General features: G+C 47.6%; 1 protein-coding gene across 1 annotated transcript in view; it reads right to left on the reverse strand.

Moving 5' to 3' along the window:
- Positions 1-25897, reverse strand: part of KIF26B (kinesin family member 26B) — a 370054-nt gene that overhangs the window by 189204 nt on the left and 154953 nt on the right. Inside the window, exon 4 of the mRNA XM_054576682.1 lies at positions 2574-2740. Within this exon, the coding sequence (XP_054432657.1) occupies positions 2574-2740 (167 nt within the window). The remainder of the gene's footprint in view (positions 1-2573; positions 2741-25897) is intronic.

The raw sequence follows: 25897 nt of genomic DNA on the forward strand, positions 1-25897 counted from the left end.
AAAACAAGAATAAACTCTTTGTTTCATGTGCCCGCACCTACAAACCTACTTTTGCCCCACCCTGTATAGGTATGCATATATATGAAGGATTACTCTTTTTCACATGGTACCTCCCCTGCCCCCTATATACATACTGTGAACCCTCTAAATACAAATCATTAAGGTCCAAGTGCTATCAGCATTCAACACAAGAAAGCAATGCTCATGCAGCCCGCGGATCCTTTCCAGCTCTTTGAGAGCTCAGACCACAAGCCGTTTTACTTCTGAGACCACGAGTTCCGGTTTTTGTTCCTCACTAACATCACTGCAGGGCCTCCCCCAAACGGTGCCACTGGCCTGTCCATTTTGGGTTCAATGCAAAGGCTGTTCCATTTACCTCTTGGCTGTGCAAGCAACTCACAGAGAAGCCCGGCTTTGCCAGTCATTCGCCATCCCGTCTCCGTCCCCTGGTGTTTGCTTGCCTGCCTGTAAATTGTCCTTGGGGTAACGTGCAAGCTGGCCCCAAGCACGCGTCTGCCCAGCACTCGGACATTCTGGCCGACCTCACATCCACATCCACTCCCTGGCCCTAAAGGTGCTGCTTGTTTTCTTGCAGCAGAAGTTACTTGTTCTCCCTAAACTCTATCCAGCAGGAGTCTCACCCTCTTGTTTCTTCCCATTTCAAATCCTTCTTTTGCAGTTTTTTGTGAGTGAGTCAATACGTTAAAAAAAAAAAAAATCTGTGGATGAACTCTGAACTGAAGGCTTTTCACATCTAAGCGCTGAATAATCTCTACAGCAACGAGGCCAAGTGGTCATCCAACTTAAGCTTGCTCTCCTCCCGTGATGGGGACCTCGCTCTCCCCTGAGGCAGCATGCACTGTGAGCAAGTTCTCCCTCGTTCTGACCTGGAAGGCATCTCCCTTCCATTGCCAGGTTTTATTCAGCCTTTGCCCACACAGTCAGGGGACCTACAGAACCAACCAAACCCCTCTTTCTGGCTATCTGTGACAGCCCCACAGGTAGCTGAGGACTCTCTTCTCCAGACTAAACCTGCCCCGACGTGGCTTCCAAGTGTCTCACCAGTCCGGTCCCCGCCTCTCTGGACAGGCTGATAGCCTGCCTGGGAGCTGGGACCCTCTGTGCTGTGGCACTTTCTCATACTCGGCTCCATCTCTTCATTCCCTCCCTGAATGGCATGGGACCTGCTAGTGGGCTTGCTCAACGGTCCCAGATGATACAGGAATTCATGTCCACACAGAGCTAATGTGATGGCCCCCATGGGTGGGTGGCTGGCACCTAACATATTTTCTGTCACTTTCCATACATTCAGGTTGGCCCAATTGTTCACAGGACAATCAACATGGCACCAAGGCACAGCCAGAACCTCAGAGCCAGCCTCCCAACGAGCCCCCCGGGCTGCTGTGGCTGTGTCCTAATCCAGGACGCTAGCCCTCCGAGCCCACTCTCTTTCCTTTCCTGATCCAAGCCCTTTGCTCACATTTGTGCTTTCAATGTTACCGTTCATGCAGGTGAGAAGAAAAGCCATATGACATGCCCTCCTACTGACATACTAGCGAAGGCCATATTGAACGAACATTTGTAAGGTACTTTATAATTTACTTTATAATTTACACTCATCTTATCAGAAACTTCAGAGCAATCCCGAGGAGTGGATGTTATCCTTGCTTTATCGATGAGGAAACCGAGGCAGACCTGGAACTAGAACCCCAGAGGTCTTCTGATTTCATATGTATTTCCACATCAGGAGCTTACAGTTCGGAGGCAGAAGCAGTTCTCTAAGGTCAAGTTCCAAGTATCATGTAAAGAATGATCGGGGGCGGGCAGAGGAATCTGGTTTCTATTTCTGGCTTTGCTGTAAATTAACTCATAGGTCCACTCTCCTGGTCCTCAGTTTCCTCATTCATAAAATCAGGGGACCGAATCAGACAGCCCTGACATGTCCTCCTGCTCAGCTGTCCCCGTCTGCTGCCCTGTCTCCGCCATGTTGCCAAAGTTAGGCAGGAAACATTGCTGAAATACCTTTCTTTTTTTTGTTCCCCGTGTTTTTAAAGTTTCTAAGATTAGCTGGATAGGATTTGATAACTATCCAGCTAGGATGTCAAGAAGGAAGAAAACTGTCATCTATATAATGGTTAATGGTTAAGCAGTTTGCTCTGCAATGAGAAGATAAATCTGGAAACACCAGCCACAGGGCTGCACCCACTAAGGTCCTCGTCCCCTGAGAGATCATCTTTGCGGCCACACATTCTTAGAACAGTGAGTCTCAACCACCCAGGGGACATTTGCAATGTCTGGAGACGTTTTTGGTTGTTGCAACTGGAGAAGGCGCTACGGGAATCCAGCGGGTAGACCAGGCCGGGGATGCTGCTGAACATCCTGTGATGCACAGGGCAGCAGGGCGTTATCTGGGCCAAGATGTCAGCAGCGCGGAGGCTGAGGACCGTTGTGTTAATGAACGTGGCCAAAGGGGGGCCCCACACCCTTCCTAGTGTTTCAGCTACACTGGCCCATGAGGCAGGCTAACGGGACAGGCTGATCGGAAAGAACCAAGGTCTGGATGCCTCTCTTACCTTGCGAAGAAGGAAGCAGCCACCGAGGTGCCCGTGGAGGTCTCAGCGGCCACGCAGGAGCCCTGGGAGGCTGGGGCGCTGGAGGCTGAGGGCTTGTCTGCATTGTAGCGATTCAGCACCGCTTCCGACAGGCCCTCCCGGCCAGTCTCTGTCATCAGCTGAGAGATCTGAGGAGGGAAACGGACAGGGGGATCATTACCTGCGGCTCTCAGCACGGCCTGCCCACCCCTGACAGCATCTCTCCAGAGCGGGCAGAGGGGAGGGGGGCTGGGAGGGAACGCGCCCCCCGTGTTACACAGCACAGGTGGAGCTTGGGGCTTCTGTGAGGCTATGTCTCAGCATTTTAGCGAGGACACCTCCTCACCTGCATTAAAAACAATGGAATAAAATCACCCCCCGACACTGTAAGTGTCAATTATGCCTGCGCCCCCCTCCCTTTGGAGGGAAAGCGCGCACCATCATCCGTACAGTCGGCGGCCTAGCAACGTCGTCGGCCGGCGCTAGCTAGTGTCTGACCAGGAACAGCCCCAGACGCTCTCGAACGAGTGGGACAGAGGCATCATTTCATTAGGGGAGACACGAACCTGCTAATGACGAACATAAGGACTTAAAATATTATTTGTTGTTGTTTGCTGTAGGCAGTCAGCTCATAAAAATGACACAGCCACCATGTATTACCAATGGGCTTTATGGGGAGGGTTTAGATCATTTCGATAGACTTAATTTTCCTACTGGCTCATTAAGATAAATGGCGCCCATTTTATTTGCAATAAAATTGCCTTTATAACGGAAGTTCTAGCCGAGGAGGCAGGGTCCATTTTGCCTAAATCCACATAATATGCTACAAAGAACCATACTTCTGGGCAAAATGAGAAGCTTGAGTAGAAGCTTGGGAAAGTACTGAGCCCATGACAAATGCAGTAATTATGCAGGCAAGCCCAATGTGCTACTTCAAAAACCTGTTCCTTTAAAACTTGAGTTTACTTGCAAAAAAGCAAAAATTGTTTTTTTTAAAAAAATGAAACTTTAGTTTAAAAAAAAAAAGAGTCTACAGCCACCTCAGAGTTCTTAAATGCAGAGTGGAAAATGTTTCTAATTGCCTAGAAAGTTCAGTACAGCGAAGACCAGGAACAGGTTCCATCCCCTTGGTGCCTGAGCAGGCCAGCGGAGGGGTCCCACTTGCGAACCTTCGAACGTACAAACGGTCGCACTTTTTGTTATCAGCAGAAGAGCCATCACCCTGTGCCCCGGTGACTCGAATCTTTGCTCCTGCTTGGAAAGCCTAGGCATTACCCAGCTGAAATTCTGCCAACACGTACTGTCTTAGTCTCACTCATTCAACGCGTTGTAAGGAAACCTGACCCACATAAGAAAGCCCAGGGTGGAGGTGACAGAGGCAGCGAGCGGGTGGCCTGGAGCACATCCCCGGCGCTCAGCGGGGGCGCTGCCCAGTGCTGCCCAGTGTGGGGGGACCGGGGCCTCTTCCTGCGCTGCCCGCCGCTGTGGGCTCGCCACCACCAGCTGCCACTCTCCGGGAGGGACGAAGCCGGCTGGAGGTGGCCGCTGAGACGACCGAGGGGCTGAGGACATCATGCCGTTGTCACCATAACATGGCACTTACACAGCCCCCGTGGAACACAATGGCATCCTGGATGACATCCACAAACAAAACCCCCCAATTCACAGCGCCGGGTTTTTTTGTTTTTTGTTTTTTTTCATCAGGTAGCTACAGCCTCAGACACAGCCCCTGAGTTCAACGCACAGAGACATCTGAAGGCTGGGGTTTGCTGGAACCCTTCTCACCCAGGGTCTGTCGTGCTTGTTACCAAGGACTTGCTCCTCGGCCCTGCCAACCGCGCCTGGGACAACACCACAGGTTGTCGCTGAATTGTTCCACTATAAAAAAACAAAAGGAATGCCCACTGGATGAAATTTGGCTGCAGAAGAGCTGTTCCCATCCAAAGTCTTTCTGTGGCTCTTTGGAGCTGCGACAGCTTATCACTAGATCCGTTATACATTCAGCAGGGAAGACCAAAGGCTCACATCTACAATAATTACATCGTCACTGCCGTCCTTTTATCTGTCTACCCCGTGGCTGCCGACACACCTCTTCTTCCTTGGCCAAACCTCACCTGCAACAAGCAATTTCAAGTCAGGCAGGTTGGCTATTAGCCCCGTTTCACGGAGGAGAAAACAGAGGGTCAGGAGAGTTAGGCGATTTGTTCAAGGCCGGTCAGCCACTAAGGCGGCACGTCCACATGGGACGGCCGCCCTTTGAGTCCTTTTGTTATTCTTTCTTTCTTATTACATGATCGCAGCTCAGTTACTGAAGTTTACTGAATAACCTGAGCTCTGGATTGACCTGGGGGATTACAGAAAACAAACTTTCCTTGTGACGGACCTCAAGGGATTTGAGAGAAAGCTGGAGAGAAAAACTTGCAGTCAGTCATGACACGTGTTCTCTCTCCCTCCCCAACGTAAAGGTGAGTGGGCATGTGGACATGCTATCTGTGACCTGGCAATGGGGAGCTTCCAAAACGTGATTCTAGACAAATCTTTAGAGCCTCTCTGACCAAACCTTTGGGTCAGGTCGGCTCTCAGGGGACTAGGAGGAAGGAAGGTGTCAGCGTTGGCCAGCTCAGTGCCGGCCCGGGGGGCGCCGCAGGAAGCCGGCCCTGAGCGTGGAGGCCGAAGGAGAGGAGGGTGCTGAACCTGGGCTGCCTCCAACGTGCCACAAGGAAAGAGACCCTGGGCCCAACCAGCCGCAGCCCCCGTCACACGGCACGCGTGGGTGAGACTGCCACACCCCGTGGGCCTCACCGTGGACCCCAGCAGCCCTCAGCCTCCCGGCAGGGCTGGTTTTCTGGCATGACGTGTGATGTGGGGTAGGCGTGACAGCCCTGAAGGAATCTGAGGACGGTCCCTTCCACGGTCGCCTGCACCCCGGCTTCTGCCCCTGTCCCCCACCGTGGGCGGCATACGGCCTCCTGAGCAGCAGCCACTCTTCTCCTGCGTTCAGGGCTGTGGCCTCTCCGACGGGTGGGGGGCCCAGCCCCACACACACTCCAGAGTCAAACCTCAGGGGGCCGCCTTCGCTGCCAGTTACAACACAGGCTCTGCTCTGCATGTAAAACCTGCCCAAAAGCTCGGGTCACTCCCATGGGTTGAAGAGGGGACTCCTGAGGACCCCTGCCCCTTCTCCAGCCACTCGGCAGCCCCACCTCTGGTTCCCGGGCCGAACGGGGGCACATGAGAGAGGGCTGATGGATGGGCTGTCGCCGGTCTGCACAGAGCCCTCACAGCAGTCCTGAAGGTTGTCACCTGTGGAAACTCGATTCTAAGATCATTTAACCATTTTCCCCCTGAGGAAGCTGACGGGCAGAAAGATGGGATCACTTACCCAGGGACAGCAGCCGAGGCTGGACCCCCGGATTTGTTACCTCTGAGGCGATCTTCATTCCACAGTCCACCCCTCAGTTCAACTCCCTCCTTAACTCCCCGCTTCGGGACCCCTTCCAGTCTCAAGGCTACTCTCAGGCTGCCCCCCCCCCCCCCCCCCGCCATCCACTCTAAGAGAAAATGCCCAGACAGCAGGAGTTCCCGGATGCTTCAGCCCCCGCGTGTGATTCAGAGCTGCGAGCCTTACTGTTGGGAGGACTGTGCTGTGCCCCTGCTATTTGGACTGTTCTGATCTAATTTCTTCTCTCATGGTCCTGTAAGAGATACGGCTTGTCCCTGAGAAAATTCAGATTCAAAAACCTCCGTCCAGCCCATGTGGAAAACCTCAAGTTCTTTCTGGTGGAAGGGGTCTGTTATCTTAACATCTGTGTGTCGCTGTGCTAGTCTAGAAGCAGCAGTGGAAAACTTGCTGTGTGTCGTAATCACAAGCTTGGTGGGGTGAGGGGAGGGGGGAGGATTAGGTTTTCAGGACAGGATTTGGTTTGGTTTAGATCTGACAAAAGCCCGCTTTTAGCTGCCCACCTCGGTTGCATGGGACCAGTTCACTGGAGTACCAGTATCTGTCACTTTAAAAACACCATGTCACATCCCATGGGGGGTGGTCAACTCAGTACAGGGTGGCAGTGAAAGGAACCAGGCCACAGGGAGAGGGTGCGCATCTGTGCTTGCACACACGTGTGCTTGTATGTGTGGTGTCCTCAGCGTGCACGAGAGCCCCAGCTGCGTTCGGTGCATGGCAAGCTGCTTTCCACAGAGCTCACGGACAAAGCGGCCCTCTCTCTATTGTAATCCCAGGCACGAGTCATGTCTTTCAACCACCTACACATTTTACCCTGATGCTTCAGTATGAGAAGATATAGATTTGTCCCCAAAGAAAAAAGAAATCTTGAGTCTGATGATGATCTTGACCACAGCATCGAGACAAAAGAGGTTTGGCTCTTTTAAATCACAGTCGCTTCCCCATCTTGCATTGCAATCTGTAAGCCATTGACCTTTAACTTCCCTGCTGATGGGAAAGACTGAGGGCTCCCAGAGGGTCTCGGCACGGGGGTCCACGCTGAATGGCATCATGGACCCAGACAGCCGCCCCCACCCCCGGCCTGCAGGCGGCCGGGAGCACCAGAGCATCCACGTCCTGGGCGGAGGCAGCTCCTGACAGCAAATGCACCCGCTCAGTTGGGAACTATGGTTAATGGTGCGATGACCTCCAAGTCCCAGAAAATAACGTTTAGGAGCATTTTCTCTTAGGCAATTACTTCCTCGCTGTTTGGGGACATCTCTTGGATTGTTACTTATTGCTCACATGTTATTGAATGTTTTTATGGTTTTACAAACAGTGGGTGCTCAATAAATATTTCTGAGCACAAACCAACTGAGGCTTTTCTCAAGCACAAGAGTGCTCGGGGCTGCCATGGGACGCTCCTACGCTGTCTCTACGCTGTTGTGCACTTAGGGAAATAGGACGCTGGAATACACTTTTAAGAAGCTGAAGTAAAATATACATTAGGAAAGCACATCTGAAAAAAAAAAAAAAAGATCAAAAAATGTATTCCCGAACCAAACAGAACCCCACAGCGCTGGCGTGATCAGCCTCGTGGACAATGGTGGCGCACGGAAGTGCACCCTCTCCAGGGACCCCCATGCAGCCGTCCAGGTCCACGTGAACGCAGGCAGTTTGTGCTCCTATCGGAGGGAGAGAAAAATTTATGTCCCTGCCTATGCGAGTCTGAGCTTTGGCTGTAGGACTTGTGTCCCACTTGGAGCACATCTGTGCTGGTGACAGGGGCCCAGAACGGGCTGCCCCGGCAGACCTGCACTTGGTAACGAAGGATTCCTGCCTTAACAACCGTAGGCGCACGTCTCTGGCTGCGGGACCACCGCCTCTGTGGCCAACATGCTTCATTTTATGAGTCATGTTTATTTTATCTTTGCAGACGGAGAAGCAAAAGAAATGCCCCACTCAAGAAAGAAGCCCTGGGAAGTCTCAAAACCAGAACAATCTCCTTTTCTGCAGAGTCTTGCACACATCAGTGTTGTGGGGACCCAGCTGCCCCCAGCCCCCATGAAGCTGTCCCACTGCACTCTTGTACCTTCTGCCCCCACGGATCTGGCAGACTTGAACCCATTTCGACTTAAATCTCACAGGCCTGTGTCTTCTCTACCCAGAAACCAGAGCTACTCAGGCTGAAGCAATGTGTTTCTAAGGCGGCCTGTGTTCTGTTCCTGAGCAGGATTTGCAAAGGTGGGAAAGGTAGCAAGGGCAGGAGAAGTTTTAGGTTTTTGTTTAGAAGACGTGGCAGCAACTTAGCTATTGCTGGGCTCTTCTGGCTTGAATAAAATCTACTGAAAACTGAGGCAATGAAATAGATTTCCCCCTATCTCATCAAGAGCATTTATTTCATAAACAAAACAGAAGGACAACTACTGTATAATCCCACATATAGGAGGTTCCTGGAGGAGTCAAAATCATAGAGACAGAGAGTAGACTGGTGGGCGCCAGGGGCTGGGGTAGGGGAATAAGGAATTAGGGAACACGGGACAAGGTTTCAGTTTGGGAAGCTGAGAAAGTTCTGGAGAGGGATGGGGCTGGTGGTGGCACAACATGTATGAATGCACTTAATGCCACTGAACTACATGTTGAAAAATAGTTAAAATGGTACATTTCATGTGTTTTACAATCAAAAAGAAAACACTTGGATTGAAGACCACCCAGAAACCGCTGGTGCAGGGACAGCCCCGGAGCCTGGCCACTGCCAGGACTGAGAAGCAAGCACTTGGACAGAGAGGCAAGCGTTCAGGACAGCGCGCTTCTTATGCTACCATGCAGCCCGAGGCCCGTGACAGCCACCCCAGGTCACACTCGGCTATTCGGTGGCACCTGAAAGTCCTGAGCTCCGGTGCCCACCACACAGTAGGTGCTCTAAGTATTTCCTGAATGTTCTAGAATCACTTGAACAAGCAGCCCCAGGGCTGTCTGCTGTCACAGGGCGGTGGTGCTGATATGTGGCCTGCATGTGGCCCTCTTCTAAGGGACAGGCTACCCTCTGCCCAAGAACATCAGGTGGTAAATTTTAGTTTATGTATATTTACCACAATTAAAAAAAGAAAAAAAAAAAAAGAACACAACCCAAAACCCCACAGTCCCATAGGGTCAATTCCCTTTCGCCTGTCCCAGGAGTCCACAGGTCGGCTTTGCCCTTGGAGAGGCGGCGTCATGAGGACTGTCCGTGTGGAGGTCGGTCAGAGCAGGGCCCAGGAGCCGGGGGCGCCGTCCGCCAGGGACTCCGATGGGGTCCTCCGCAGGGCTCTCAGCGACAAGCCCCCAAGGGCCTGTACACCCTGGCCTGCAGGAGGCGGGCTCAGCCTAGGCCATCAGCCAGGGAGCGGCACGAGGGGAAGGAGACAGAAAGAACAGCAAAGCCCGCAGAGAGCGGGAGCTGACAAAAGCCGCCCCCGAACTCAGGTCTCTGCTTCAACACCAGGCCACGTCTTCACACCCCGACCGCCAGGTACAATTCTTTCCATGCTGTGGAGTTCCAGAACTCAGTTGGTTCTACTTCTCTCTTATGCTCACTGCTTTTAGACATTTAATTTTCATTTTTTCTAATCCTCACTGGAGAACTTTTTTTTTTTTTTAATTGCTTTTATTGAGAGAGGAAGGAAAAGAGGAAGGGAGAGAGAGAAATATCACTGTAAGAGAGAAACATTGGTTGGTTGCCTCCCATACACACCTGGACCAGGATCACACACACCCAGATCAAGGACTGAACCCACAACCTAGGTGTGTGCCCTGACTGGAATCGATCCCACAACCCTTCGGTTACTGGATAATGCACCAACCAACTGAGCCACACTGGTCAGGGCTCCTTTTAGGCATTTAAATACACAGATAATCCTTCTAAAGCTCTTGGCACGCCATCCCCAAGCACAGAGAGTCACCACCTAACTAGAATTAGACCAGTCCTCGCAGGGGTACAAATCACCTCTGACACTCTGCCAGTGGCCTTCAGGAGTCAGACAGGTAGACCCCTGCCCATGCTGTCTGCCCACTGCCCCCCTCCCCCGGCCAGCACCAAGAGGCCAAGATGGGATTCCTATGTCCCAGGGCTGGATGTTTGATTACCCTTATTATCTTAGCTTGCTGTGGCTATAAATTTTATTAGTGGCCATAAAATTATCCATCCACAGCATTTGACTCAGTGACCTCGCGCAATAGAGAATTCCACACCCTGGCGCTGCAGAAGGCCCCGGAGCCCTGCCTCTCCCTCGCCCTGGATTTCCAGCCCCGCCTTCACCCAGGCTTCTGCCCAGAGTGATGAGCCTCAGCAAACAGGAGAGGCTGCTCACGTTTCCCCTTATCAGGGCTCAGATCTGGCCCCTCAGCACCTGATGGCTGTTTTCTTTCATTCTTTGTGTGGCCAGAAGGTAAAGGGGCAGGGCCACCCGCATGCTCTAGGGAAGACAGAGCTGAAGGATGAAGCAAGGAGCCGGTGGCACTTCTGTCTTGGTCTCAAGGCTTAGATTTTAGTTCCAACAGGGCAGCTCAAGGCGAAATGCAAATAGTTGCTTACAGAATATCTTTTAACAAATGCTCCAGTCTTCCTATCAAGCCTGTAGTCTTTCTACAAATGCATTTTACTTCACGTTGCAGATGGTTGAATCACAGTAATATTAATACTTGATGCTCAGTTATGTTTTCTGTGGGGTGGTTCTGGTGACATATTCAATGACATATCATAAGAGGAGTCCAGTTGACATGACTTTGAGGAACAACACCAGGTATCCTCCCAGATCATCCTCATGCTCGTTGACATTTTTGAACACTCGCCATGAGCCAAGTTCTACTGTAAGAGCATGATCTGTGTCCTGCCATATTTAATCCCGATAATACCCCTATGAAGCAGGCACAATTATCATCAAAGAAAGCTGAAACCCTGCCACATGGAAAACCCTGCAACAGGTCATGCCACTGGGCGTGGTCTCTGCCCTGGGGTTTATCCTGCCCCGTTCACATCACGCAAAGCCAGGACAGCTCTGCAACTCTGCCTCCCCACCCATTCAGAATGTGGGGTAACAACAAAAGATCTGAGAAAGACCAGAGAATGGCATCATTTGAATAATTTCTCAATATGCACTAATAGCTTGCTCTCTCCGGTGCTTTGTGATTTTTATGCCCACATGAAACTAAAGTCAAATGGTCTGAATCTTGGTGCAATTGACTTCATGATCAACTTGCCACTGAGAAAACTCAGACTGAGAAGGCGAGAGGAAATCACAACCCTCACTCACCCAACCTTGACATCGGAGTCGGTGTCCCTGAGCTACCCACAAGCCCGGGCAGGACAACTCTGTTACTACTGTACTGCATTTCCAGGGCTGCCCTTCTCCTGGGGGAAGGTTACTGTTGCTTCCCAGCCCCAAACCCTCAACCGAGAGCCAGTGCCCAAGGAGGCACGCCCTGGGCACTCTTCCCCACATCGATGGTCAAGGCCACCTCTCCCCGTGTCCCCAAGCTGTCCTTATGCTGTAAGAGCATTTGTTTGTAACTGATGTCGCTGGTCTCTCTCCCTAACCATGGCAAGCCCTATGACGATAAGGTCCAGCTCTTGCTCATCTTAGTATCGCCAGCATAGCACAGCGTCTGGATGTGGAATGTAGCTAATAAATACATCAATTAATACACTAATTACCAAGCACAATGCAAATAAAAATGAACTTAATTTCATTGATTTGGGATTGCTGGACTTTCTTTGCTTTGAAGGAATAAGGTTATTTTTCACCTGATTTAAAAAGTAATGAATAGGGTACATAAAGCTTTATTCAATACAAATAACGTATTTCAGTGTATACCGTGTAATTCAATAGCATGGTGAGATAAATGGCTGGAATCGGGGAAGAAAAGGCAAACACGGAACAAAAAGGGCAAGAGGCGAAGGAAAAAGAGAGAAATGGGAGAAAGGGGAAGATAAAGAAAGAAAAACAAAAAGAAATTTACCAAAAAGAAAAAAAAAAAGACTTTTTAAAAGGGGCCAGAAGACCTGTGACTGTGCCTCTCAGCCAACTTGAACATGGCAGCCACAGCCGGGGAGCTGGAGTTCTCTGGAATATCGGGCAAAGCATCCCTGCAGAAGGGTCCCCAGGAGAGGAGAAACCAGGCCCAGAGGCAGAGGCCCCGCTGCCTGCTCTGATATCCCCGGTACCAGACCAGAGTGGCAGCGAAACTCAGAACCCCAGGGCCTCGAAGGTAAGATGTGCGAACGGAGAAATGTAAAGATCCGTGGCACGAAATGGGGCGGCGACCCTCTCTTTCCCATTAAAAAAACAAAGCAATACTAACCTTTGAAGGAAAGGGCTTGGAATTTTTGAGCACCTGAGCACCTACTTTAGGTCCCTGCTGCAGAATGGCACCGGTCATGAGCTATGCTGCCATGAGGAACTCAATGAGATTAAGAGACTGCACATTAGATTACCTGGAGCTCATCGAGCATTTAATCCTCAGGCAGACCTGGCCTTTCCCCCATGGCTCGCCCTGCTGTGTTTTGTCTGTGGAGACCAGCATCGTGTCTCTTTAAGAGGCAAGCCCTTTCCCGGAGCGCATGTCACTGTTCTTCACCTAAGTCTTGGCTAAGGCTGGGAAATCTTGCCAGAAAACCAACAGTGCATTCATTATGCTGGAATTTAAGATATGCATTTCTTGTAGGCATATTACTTCCTCATATATTTCTTGAGCTCTTATGAGAAAAAGTCAAGGGGGACCTGTAGACAAGACTTGGCTACCTCAGTCTGCAGAATGACCCGTTTGCTAGATGCAAAAGCAATCTTGCACTCTGGGCAAAACTGGGGAGACAAAGGCATGCACTCACACACATACACACACATGCACACTCATGTACACACAACGATGCATGCACACACATGCCTGCACACATGCAAACAGGCAGGCACGCACCCCTCGGGATGCTGGAGATGACGGCCCACAGAAGGCAGAGGGGCGCGTCGGTTGCTGCTGGAGCCCGGACACCGGGAGCTGTAGGAATGCAGGACTGCGGGGCTCCACCCAGCCGGGGAAGGCGCGTTGCCCTGCGTGGAGCCCTCTGAGGAGGCTCCAGCTTGCAGGATTTCTCCTGGCCTGCTCTGGCCAGCTCCACGTCACAGCCCCAAAGGAGGGACACTCAGATCGGAAACAGGCCGGGCCAAATGGAATTGCCAGGTGACCCCAGGCCTGGCAAAGGGGGACTCAGGCTTCAGGCTCTCCGTCAACATCGCATTGGGTGCTAAGAACCAAATCTGGGCCTAGCATGGTTGATGCCAACACGAGGGGCTCTCTTAGCCCCAATTTCTCCCACTGGGGGAACCCACGAGACTGCGTCTGGGATGAAATACCGTCGGGCAGCTGACTGTCCTCTGTGGTTCCTAAAGTCACAATCGAATATGACCCTGATTTAACATTTGTATGGCCTTTATACAAACACACCAAAGATAAAACAGCAACTCTCTCCAACATTGTCCCCAACCACCAATGGTGAGTGAGGAACCGATTTTGTTTAAGAGCCAGCTGGTTGCTCCAAAGCGACGCACAGCTGCGCGTGGCTCTGGCTTTGAACTGACCTCACGTCTCTCACATCTTCTGTTTACGAAGCATAGGAATGCCAAATCCTACACCATCCAAAGAGCCATTTCCAAAAAAATAATATTTTAATGGAGCTGGAAAAGTCCTTAGGTATATTCTAGGCCAACTTTCAATGTGTCAATGTGAGGAGACATGGCTCAGACTGGTGTGTGGTACAGCCAGTTAATCGCAGAACTTATTTATGCATATTTAAAAACTAACAATAGGACAATGATGAAATTCCAAAATGATTGCAGATCCCTGAAATATATACATAGAGAGAAAGTCTGTCGTTTAGGCATCAGCCTGGGGCTCGGTTCTAGCCAAATGACCAGCTGTGGGACCTTCACAAAGTCCATGAATCTCTGCAACTGCGCCTCCAAAATCAGAGCTCTGCCCTAAAGAACAGTGAATAAAAACACTCACAGCATCCTCCTCCTCCTCAAATAACAATGGCTTCAGGCTCAAAAGCAGGGCTTTAAAGCCTCTCGTTGAAAACCTGCACAGGGGTGGGCAAACATTTGTGGGCTGACCTCAAATAATCTTGTGAAGGGGTTGGAATTGTTCCCTGTCTATTCCCCTCTGAGTTTAGGATCACTCGCTCTATAAAGCTGGTAATTTAAACTTTCACATTGTCCTTACATGTCCAGCATTCAGAGAACAGTTCAGCAGAGCTGCTTACTGGGCAACTCTGGGTCATTATCCTAGTCAGGACTGTTCCTAACCCTGCCACCTGACCCATGACAGGCTTTCCATTGGATGGTCTTCTAAACGGGTTCACCCTGTTGATTCAGATTATTAATAAAATACACTTATTTACATATGTGTGTTTTCATTATGTATTTTACTAGCTACTTTGAGAATGCTTGAGGCATTTAATAATGTTTGGATATTCCTTAAACCTTTAACAACCCTGAATTCTCAAATTTAAGGATATTTTAAAATCTTGGGCCTCATGAGTTATAAAACTGAATTCCAAAATTAACCTTGCTGTTGTCAGATTTCTTCAAATCTGTATAATTTTCTCAGCTCCTCCTTGCTTTTAACATGATTAGCAAAGAGACAAAGATTTTCTGAATGAATTGACACAAGGGAATTGTATAATCTCAGTATGCCTTCACTAAATAAATATTCTACTTTTTTTCTTTTGTGACTGTAACATTCCATCCCATGTCCTAATTTCTTCACTTGGTGACTCTGCTCAAATTTCTCCTCTGTTCATTTAAGAAGTTGGTTTTTTCTTCTATTGTACATGCTACGGCTTTTCCCAAAGCTCAGCTATACTTTCCACTTGTTAGAACCTTATAATGTGGGTCAGGCCCAGCAAAGTCAATACCAACTAACTTATTGTGAGCAATCTAACTAGATTTCCCTGGCTAACAAACCAGAGCCAGCAAGATTGGCAGACCCTGACACCTCAGGGACCCCAGCCAGCACGCTTTATTCTCAAACAGAGTTGGACCCAGGATTTCCTCTCTTCCATATCTGCCCTTTTGTTACAAACCTTGAGTCCCTGGGGTCTGCTCTTGAAAACAGAACCGATCTTTTGGGATTCTTGTCTTTCATACACACTTGAAAAGCTATTCATCCAATGTGGAGCTAAAAGACTCTAAAGTGTATTAACAAATCAGTCTCACTGCAATTCCTCCTAAATGGGATTATTCTCTTAACCTCTTGAAAGAAAGCAAGAACATCAGCACCTCAGCTAAGTCTGTTTATCACCTTCCTCGACTCCCCAAAACCACGCATCTACCCTTAACCTTGAAGCCTGCGGGCTTCCACATGGATCAGAGGTCATACAAACAGGGCCAGGTTCTCAGATCCAGAGCATGGGGTCTACCAGGCCATCCTGGAAAGACTAGTGGCCAAAATCTACAATTGTCAAGGCCAATGGAGAAGATGAAGAACGTGCAGTAACCCCTTGTTAGCGTGGACAGCAACATAGCCATTTTGGAAGGTCAGCACCACGAAGGCAGAAACAACCCCTGCCTTCAGAGCACGTCTCCTGCTCTGAGGGACTCTCGCGCGGGAAGGCTGAAAACTCTGCTGTGTGACTTTCCGCGGGGCTTACCCCCACCACGTCCGTAAACCGTTGACGGGGCAGAACAACACATGCTCATTTCATAGTCAGCTGAAGACTCAGGAGATTGTGTTTTTTGCTCCCAGAGCCTAAGATGAGGCCAAAGTAAGTGCATGCACACACACACCAGAATTGTTCTTCCAACAAACAGCAGCATGGTGATTACCAGAGGGAAGGAGGGTTGGAGAAGAGAGTAATGGAGGGACCAATGGTGACAGAAGACTAGATTTGGGGTAGTGAAGACACAATACAATATACAGACAATGTATATAGAATTGTACACCTGAAACCTATATAATTGTACAAACCAATGTCATCCCAATAAATTCAATAAAATTATTTTTAAAAAAGAGAAATTCTGCTCAAGCAGTGTCTCTGAGAAAGAATGGCTATGCCTGCCTTGGAGGAAAGAAGGTTAAGAAACAACTTATCAAACGTACAAAGACACAGTTGAAAATCAATAAACATGTCCACTGAGGAAACCACATAGAATAAAGAACCTCACATTAGATCGGTCCTAAAAGGAACGCATCCCCAAAGGGGGGCTGCTGGAAGTTAAGGACACTCCCTCTTTCTGTAAAGACCTTTAAGGTCAACCTAAGCAGCCAGCTGGCGAGAATGGCTCTAGCGCAGACCACCTGAGTGGGGCAGAGGCACCAGGTGCCTGGACAAAAACTCTTCTAACGCTTGAGATTCCAATGTGTAAATACTTCCAATGCCTAGAATCCAGACACTGCAGCTGGATATGCACTAAGTTGTAATTTCACTAATGTTCGAGACAGACCTCAGCCCAGAGTGAACGTACCCCCAGCTCGCCCACTCTCTCTGCTGATAGACTTCTAAGAGAGCCTTCTTGCCGACCTGGGATAACCACACCTTTCCTTTTCCAGCCTCATTCAATTTTAAACGTTTTGTGCTCTTGCCCTCCTAAGGAGATCTACCACTGTCGAACCCTGTCTCCTGAATTTCGGTTCAGGAACCATACTTGCTCTAGATTACGGACTTCCTATCGATGTTTTAACTGGCCATCGGGAAAGAAAAGGCTATATTTATAAAAGATGCTTTATCTTCACATTCTAGAAAAAAACTCCCCTCCAATCCAGGTCACCCTGGGGATCACTTGCCACATTCAAGGGTCAAACATAAAAAGGCGGCAGTGGGAACGGGAGGCGTGGACTCGCCCTCTCTCCCGCGAGCCTGCCAAGCAGCAGACAGGAGGGACCCAGAGGAAGGCACCCCGTTTAAAGGAACTTTGTTCTGTGTGTGCTTTGTTCAAATCCCAGAGTGGGAGATGACCCACAATGAGCCGCTTGAACCTTTTTTCTCTGTAAGTCTCCAGCTGAAATACAGTATGTGGGAGTTCTTTGAATAGCAGTTACGCAGGCCTTTTCAGAAACCAAATTTGAATACTCCACAGTTGCCGACTCGGTATATAACGGCTCCACAACAGACCTGAGAGCTACTGGCAGCAACCCCTCCCCCGCCACGCACAGCAGCCTCACCCTGTCACCCTCTGACCAGGCCTTCCGGGGCCTTCAACAGGCAGCCCTGCTCCCACCTCCTAGCCCCTGGGGCCCGGAGCCCCAGGCCTGGGAGACCCCGCCCTCCTCCCTGTCGCCTGCTATTATTTGCTTATCTACTTGAAGTGGGAATAATAAGAACCAACTCAGCTAAACTAAATTGGCCCTTTGTTCGTCATTATCATAAAATTTTTATGTAGGAACTAATAAAAACATGCTTTACGTGCACAGTTACGTGGGTTTACACAGGCAATAATATCCAGCAAGTTATATCCATAAATTCAGTTATAGACACTGAGGAATAAATATTTTATCTTTCCCAGTGTTTTTGGTTATTGGATGGAAGGTGTGAACACACATGCGCGCGGCTGGTCTGTGGCTGCCTCGGCCCCCAAGTCTCCCCAGATGCCTCCCTGTGAGACCAGAAAGGTCCTCTCAGAAATTTCTGGATAATTTTCACAATTCTTTAGCCTCTTAAGAACTCAATATTCATCATACCCTAGTCTCAGTAAATGGAAAGCTTTTTACAAAGCTTTTAAAATTAAACCACCTTTGAAATGAGTTCAGTATTTTCTTAGAATTCTTTTAAGCACACAAAAAGATCCAATTCTCTTCCCAGTTGGGACCTTGGAGCAGATTTACAATAGATTTAATTAAAGAAGCTTTAATGAAATCCAACCCCAACCAAAAAAAAAAAACAAAGAGGATCACTGGATAGTCATCTTTCCCTTCAGGAATGCACTCTCGAATGCACTAAACAAACTGGGTTTTTCGGCTTTGTATTTTCTTTCCTTCTGGATCTGCACTGTCCAACAGAAATACAGCGGGAGCCACAAATGCAGCCCACACATGTCACTTAGAATTTTAAGTAGCCACATTAGAAATGTAAAGGGAAACAGGTAAAATTAAATCATATGTTTAGCCCAATGTATCCAGAATATCATTGCAATATGCAATCAGTCTTTAAAAAGACCTTACTAATGAGATACTTTGCATTCTTTTTTTTACATGTTAAGTGTTCAAAATCTTTCGTGTATCTTACAGCACAATCCAGGTCAGACTGTGGCCGACGGCTGCCAGACGGAGTGGCGCATCCTCAACCAACCAAGGAAAAGCTAACTCGATCGGAGTGCCATTATTTATGTGACTGCTTAGATATATAAACTAGGTATTACTTACTAGATACCATGAACCAGGTACTACAAACGCAGAATCTACATACTATAAATACTGTAAACGCAAAAATATTAAAATTATATCATTTTAAAGACCATTTCTTTCTATGATTCATAGTAAAAAAAAAAGTAAAGGAAAACTAAACTAGGTGAAAAGGAGGAACACTTGCGGAAGGCAAAAAGAAGTCTGCGTGAAGAGTTACCGGAGGTAAGTTAGAAAGTGACCCGTCTGACCTCTCTCCCAGCCAATCAGGGCCTCTGCAGCCTCCTACACATGGGCCACCGTGAAGTCTCTTCTACACACAACCATCCTCTTGAAAAATGAGAAGCCAGATTTTTTTCCATTTCCTTTTTTTTTTTCCCAAAGAAGCTGTGTAGCCAGATTTCTATAGCTTTAAAAAAAATCGGTATCTTCTCTATCCACCATCCCTCTGATTCTTAGGGTAGATACTAAAGAAGACACTCACATAGGGCATTTGGAAAGTGAGGAAATAAGTAAAAAAGCCAGTATTATATTCTGATTTCTTTAAAGTATGTTTTGGCAAATAATTCCATTTGCCCAGGGTTAAATGTTGCCATCTGAAAAATCATCCCCATGATTCTAAGTCTGTGTAATGTGTTGCATACTTTTTGCTCGATGTGTTATTATGTGTAGCAGTGCATACCGACGTGTGTTAAACAAGTTGTTCTGAAGGGCAGAGACCAAAATTGCTGAGCACACCCTTTCCTGAGCGAACCAAAACACTGCAAGCATAGAAACGCTTAATTATCACGTGTCTCTGCTATTGACTCACCCAGTACGTAAAAGTGCTGACACAGGGCTCTGAGTAAATGTAAAGATATTTTTTATCTGTTTCCAAATTCATACGAGTGTGCTGTGTCAAAGTTTTAAAAAGAATCTCAAAATGATTTTTTTTCTCAAGGATGAAGCGCGGCCTCTTGGCTGTAAGTTGGACAGACAACAAGGGAATGGAGAACAATCTCAAAGTTTACAATCCGTTTTTGTGTGTTTTGTATAATGTTCAAGGAAAGTCAGCCCTGTCTAACGTGCACACTTGAAGTTCCTTACGCCCACCCCTCCACTGCTCACGTGAAAACATTTCCTGTAGCGCGGAAGCACATTTGGATCCCAAGAATGTAGCCTTGGTTTTCAAGTGAACAGAAGGGCGGTGGTCAGTTAAATATACCCTAAGATTAGAAGTCTTTTTATCTAAAGATTTAGAATAAGCCACTAAAAGGACCAATTAACTGTAATCATGTTACTGTTGAAAGATCTTCAGAAAAAGACATAGCAACAAATTGCTACCAATCCTAGACAGAGCTCTGCACTAGAAAAGAAACAATGCTATAAAGGACATTATTGGGTCAACTGAGGAAAAAAATGGAATATTCAGTAGATAGTGTAAAGTCATTTCTCAATGCTAGTTTTATTGACGTTGATAGTGCACTCTGACCACACTAAAGAATATCCCATTTCCTAGGAAATAAATACACATGAAGTATTTAGGCGTAAAGGCTCATGCATCTTACTCTCAAGTGGTTCCGAAAGTCTCTGGACCTGACTGCAGAAGATGTGAAGGAATGGCCTGTCTCCCATCTGGTGCCGGGCTCACCTCCCCTCGACCCGCCCCCGGCTCTCGCTGCGGGCGCCCGTCCCTCTTCCTGACTCCTCCACACGTAAAAGAGGGGGCTGTGGTCTGCGGTCACCAGGTCTCGGCACTGGTCCAGGTTTCTGTCTCCTGCACTCATTCTCACGGCTGATTAAAGCGGTCCTTACAATGGCTCGAGCAGTTGATAAGGCTCCCCGTAAGGAAATGACCACAGGCTCCTTGGAACCCTGGCTGCCACCACTGCCACCAGCAGCAGCCAGGACCATCGAGGGGTCAAGGTACTGGTGGGGACATCCTGGGTCACAGAGTCAAGAGGCAGGTGTGTGAAGGCATTTTTACAGCCTTCTCCTCCCCCATCTCGGAACGCAACCTAATCCTCCAGTTTAATATGAAAACCTCCAAGTGAAAGAGAACCGTGGAAGCAGAGCAGAGCTGAACCTTAGAAGTCAACAAATCCTCCCTCTCCCCTGGTGCAGGGGTACCTTCCAGGGTGCCTGGGCATGCAGCCCCTTCGGGGGTCCTCAGAGATGGGAAGCTCCCTACCTTGCGAGACAACACTGTACATTAGACCACCTTGGAAAACTGATTGTTAGAAACTTCTCTGTTGCAGTCAGCCAAAAACTGTGTGCATCAGAAGGAAGAATTGAGAGCAGGAAACTTGTTTTCCTCATTGGCCCCTGTCCACAGTGCCATGACAGGAAGCACACAACAAAGAGCTTTGGAATGAATGAGCGAATCCATTAACGGAAAATCTACACACTGGCTCTTCTATCCTCAGGAGCAGCAAAAATCACGTCCACTGTCTCATCCAAAATCCAGCATCTCAAACACTTAATGACACTTTCATGCTCCCCAGACTCCTCTTGTCCAGCCTAAAATCCTGCAATTTCCATAACCAAGCCCCGCACTCCACAATTTATAAAAGGATTTATCCTTTTTTTAAAAAGGCAAATACAAGGAAATTAATAAAATGGATATGATCATGTGGAAAACAGTGTCGAGAGGAGAGCTTAGGATTGATTTTAAAACTTGATTCTAATGTTCCTGCCACAAAGGTAAACAGGGAGACACTATGAGTTTTGCAGCTCTGTATTCAGAGGATTAAGCAGACCAGTTCCTCAGAAAAGACAAGGTCGTTCCCTGTACCAAGGACAGATGTCTCGTGTAGGATGGGCATTGTACACTGGGGAAATTGAGCCATGTAATGGATACTCAAAATTCTCTACGCAAAAGTCACAGCGAAGGCTGAAGCGAAATGAAAACTGTTGGTCCTCATAGTAATTTCCAATGAAAGCTTTAAAGGTAAAAGATCAAGACACGTGTAGAGTGGGCGATGAACAGGGTTACGTTGACTTGGTCCAAATATGTAAATATCTTCTTCAGGATTTTAACCTGACTCCAGGAAGTAACTTGAATAGCTGGACAATTTGTTAGCTGTACTTTAAATCACTGACCCTCAACCAAACGTCTCCTCCCCTGGGATCCTGCGCCCCGGAGAGAAGAAGATTGGAGATTACACTCTCCTGGGAGAGTCTGAAGCGTACTGATCCTCTGTCCTTGATTAAGTGGCTTCATAAATTTCAGAGACCAGATAAACAAAAGGTAAAGTCAGTATTGTGTTATAAAAATAAGAACCCCAGCCAAAGATGTCACCACCTTGCTGAAATATAGAAAGAGGCTACAGAGGTGCCTACCCAGGAAACCCAGCTTTCGGTCGGATATGGTTTAGGAGGGCACACTGTCGCAGTCGTTAATTTTTACAGCAATCCTGCCAGGTAGAAATTGTTTCTCCTGTTCCACAGATTCAGAAACTGAAGCTGAGGCTCAGAGAAATTCGCCAGAGGCCACGGAGCCAGACGTGGTCAGGAAGGATCCAAAGGTCAAAGCCGTCTGCCTCTACATTTGGTGCTTTGCCCCTGGTATCACCTGGCCGGCCTCCCTGGGCTACAGTGTGGTGGGTGAATAAAGGGTAATAATGTAAATCTCACGACATAATTATGAAGCTTTACAATCTGAACATGCTGAGGACCCCAAAGACCTTTTCTTTTATTGTACAATATTTTTTGTTTTTCAGTTTGCTTAGTCTTCTCTCTATTTATCACTAAATCAGCCCCAAACTCTCCTCTGTGTTCTGTAACTCTGCCTTCAAAATTCAAACATATTAGCTGTAATGATCATTTCATCTTAATTATTCTTCCCCTCATCCGCCTGACCTGCACCTGCGTGGACTGATTGCTTTCTCTTAAATCTATTGATATTCACCATTTTAGCAGTAAAACTAAAACTTTATATAAATATACATATTTATTAATATATTATAGTATACATTTAATAATCTTTTATTTTAAAACAATAAGCCCATTATATTTGACACAAATAACATTTTTTGTGAACTATATTTTCCCAAATAAAAAAATTAATCAAAGGGTTGACTTTGTTTTATGTTTTCACAACTCTTTTTAATGCCTGGCTTATATATCTTTTCAGTTACGTGGCTTATTATGTCTGGATACGTTGTTTCAGTTGACTAGGTGGAGAAAATTCAGCCTCATACAGATAGATGGCTCATAAATGTAAGACTCTTTTAATAATCTTTTCAGGTACTTGTGGAGATTCTTCTTTGATACTGTACTAAAAATAGACAAGTGGCAGTTTCTTAAAGTTTCATTGAAATGAGCAACCTGAAACTACATTAATAAACATCCAGAAGTCCACTGCACTAAAATCCATTAGGGCACCTTGAATGGATATTAGGCTGCATGATTCTGTAACGTAATATGCAGGTCATTTGGAAAATACTGGTTTACTGAGTTATACATATTTTCTAGATGTTGATATATTTCATTATACAATATCAAAAAAAATCACATTTGTTAATGTCACCACTAACGTTATCAGAAAAGCCTCTAACTGTTTGGAAGCTTTCAGGTTCACGATGGCAGAATCAAGTTTTCCAAAATTTGAGCCTCCAAATAAAAGCTCAAATTTTATCGTTGGTAAACCAACTCTGTCAATGTAGCCTTCATTGTTATGCATTTGGAGGGCTTTTCCTAAAAAGGTCATCTGCACTTAAGAATGTCCTTGAATAAGCAATAAAAATTATTCGTTTTATTAAATCTAGAAACGTGTGCAGAAACGTGAGGTACTAAGTGGCGTGTGGCGGCCGTCTCAAGGGAAAACACCGAGCAAATGTTCGCATGCAAGTTACTGGCCTTTTTCTTCCCCTTGAAAAAATAAAGCACGGTTATTCAGATCTGAGTATTTGCAGATATTTTCCCAAAAGTGAATACAAGGGCTTGCCCCTTAGAGGAAAATATTGACAGAGTTGGTTTCCCAGTGATAAAATTTGACCTTTCAGCCAAAGGCTCAAATTTTGGAAAACTGGATTCTGTCCTCATGAGCTTGAGAGCTTCATAACATTTCGAGGCTCTTCAGATAAAACTGAGGGCGATGTACCATTAATCTTGCAGCCTCATAGCCAGCTCTTTGTCAGCCAATTCTTGTAATAAAGGGAGATAAATCGGAACTTTTTCCCGTTGTGCCAGGAGAGCCATGTGTCCGTGCACATGTGAATGTGTGCGCGCAAAGACGTGCTTTTGAGAGTGGGCACAGTGTGGCCCTTGAGTTATGGAGTCCTAGATGCACCAGAAACTGACTTTCTCCTCCCTTCCGAGAAGGAACGACATCCCTCGGACTGAGCTCTCCTGCTGACGCAAGTCTAACTTCATGGCTGGCGCTACAGCCCAAGGGCCACCATCTGTCCTCTCCAATGCTCGCTGCCTCGGAGTCACCTTAGAGGAGAGAGGCATACATGGGACATGAGTACATGTCAACCCCCAAAGAGGCTGTTCTGTGGGCAGGCCCAAAGCTCAGAGCCAACCCACTATGGGACAGCGTCCCTCCGAGGATATTCACAGACTTCCAGCAGCTTTCCAAGCAGAAACACAATCCCAGACAAAATGAACGTAAAGGTCAGACTTGTGACAGTGACAAAAGGGATAGGACGGGAGGACTGCACCCCACTCCCCCACGGAGAACGGGCAGGCAGCATCTCTCCACGATGACTTAGTCTCACTCCTCGCTCCGGAAGGTGGAAGCAGATGGGGAGGAAGGGGTCCTACTCAGTCACGCTCCTGTCTCTGGCGAGAACACATTGGACCGGGTTAATTAACATAGTTGTTATCCTGGCAGTTTTCAAACACGGTAATAAACGCTAACAGCATCGTATGTGCAAGACGAGAAAAAAAGGAGCAAAGCTGGGCAAATCCGGAGGGGGACACTTATGTGACCAGGCCCTTAAAGTAGCTGTTTTAAAATCAATAATTACAAGTACATAATTCTAGTAGTCATTTTAGCCTTTTTTTTTCAAGGCAAAATATTTTCAGTCTACTTTATATACTTTTCTACTCTTTCAAAAAGAATCAATCCATAATGGGGGGGGAGGGGAAAACTGTAATTGAACAATAAAAATTTTTTTAAATAAAAGAAAGGATATTTAATACATAGCTTTATGGAAAAAAAGTATCACTCCAGAAAGAAAGTTAGTATGTAAATCTTAAAAAGTGCTTTTCTTATACTACAACAAAACTACTAAAATGTTCATCATTGGCTTTTCTCCTTGAAAATTAATTCTCACCAGATACTAAGTGTGAACTTCATGTGCCAGAACATTCCAGTCACAAGAGTCTCGATGTCGCAGCTGAAAGCACCTCCAGTCTCGTGAGAGGGGCACCAAAGGATCGCCAGGGAGAGAGCATGACTTTTTCCCTCAAGGTTTCAGAATGGCCTATTCTGGCCTCGGAAAAACAAGTACATATTAAACCCAAGTTGGTAAGTGCATTCCAGGACCCGGACCGTTTCCTGGGAGAATGACGAGAGGCTGAGCGAAGCAGATGAAGGAGAAGAGTAGAACTTGAACTCAGCTGCTGACTGAGTTCACATACAAGAATCAACCAATGAATGAGTGCATCAATACAACATTCTCTCCCTCTCTCTTCCTTCTTCTCTAAAAAAAAAAAAAATCAATAATTTTTTTTAAAAAAAGAGCTAGGCTCCTCTCCTTCATCCATTAATCCAATATTTACTCTTTATTTCTGGATTACTGTTTATATAAAAGTTCATCTAACCCATAGCTATGTAAATAACCAACATTAAACTGCCTTTTTCCTGCAACCTGGATGGACTCTGTATCTGGCTTCCGCCCTATTTCCCCCAGCAGGCCATCTGGGCTTGTCCAGCACTGGCCCCAGTGTGACCCGCATCAGGGCCGCGCTCAGGGACAGCCCTGAGAGGGACTAAGCTGCTCCTTTTTACCGGCCAGCACCCGGCACCTGGCATGCAGCGGGCGTCGCAACGCACTGAATGAATGACCCTTCTGACTTGAAATATGTTCTTCAGCGGAATTCTTTCTCTCCTCCCAGGATCGGAGTCTGAGTGGTGACATTTGTCCTAGGCTAAGCTGATGCAGTTATTCATCACCTATCTTATCAATGGATGACTTTAAAAAGGCGGTTGTCTCCAGGCGGAAGCAGTGCTAATGCAGGTCTCAAAGCCAGGTCAGTGGATCTCTATGACCCTTGCAGTGTTTACAGACACCAAGAGCAGGGCAGGGGGTGGGGGGCAAGATTCTTCTGCTGGTGGGTGGTCAAAGGTCGGCTCCCTAGAGCTGCAACCCAGCCCGGAGCCCACAGCCAGGCAGTGCGGGGCGTAGCTCCCGCCCACCATTGGGGCACGGAGTCCTTCTGTGTCACTCCTTAAACACACCACTGGCTGCCCTGCACCCCCACGCCCCCCACACTGGTGCCGGGGAAGGAGAGACAAGTAAAACGGCCCATCACCCTGCACTGGCTTCCGGCACCCAGACACGCTGGT

The sequence above is a fragment of the Pteronotus mesoamericanus genome, unplaced genomic scaffold, assembly GCF_021234165.1.
Source record: "Pteronotus mesoamericanus isolate MK-2021 breed Mesoamerican mustached bat unplaced genomic scaffold, CSHL_Meso_final contig_347, whole genome shotgun sequence".
In the NCBI taxonomy this organism is placed as follows: domain Eukaryota; kingdom Metazoa; phylum Chordata; class Mammalia; order Chiroptera; family Mormoopidae; genus Pteronotus; species Pteronotus mesoamericanus.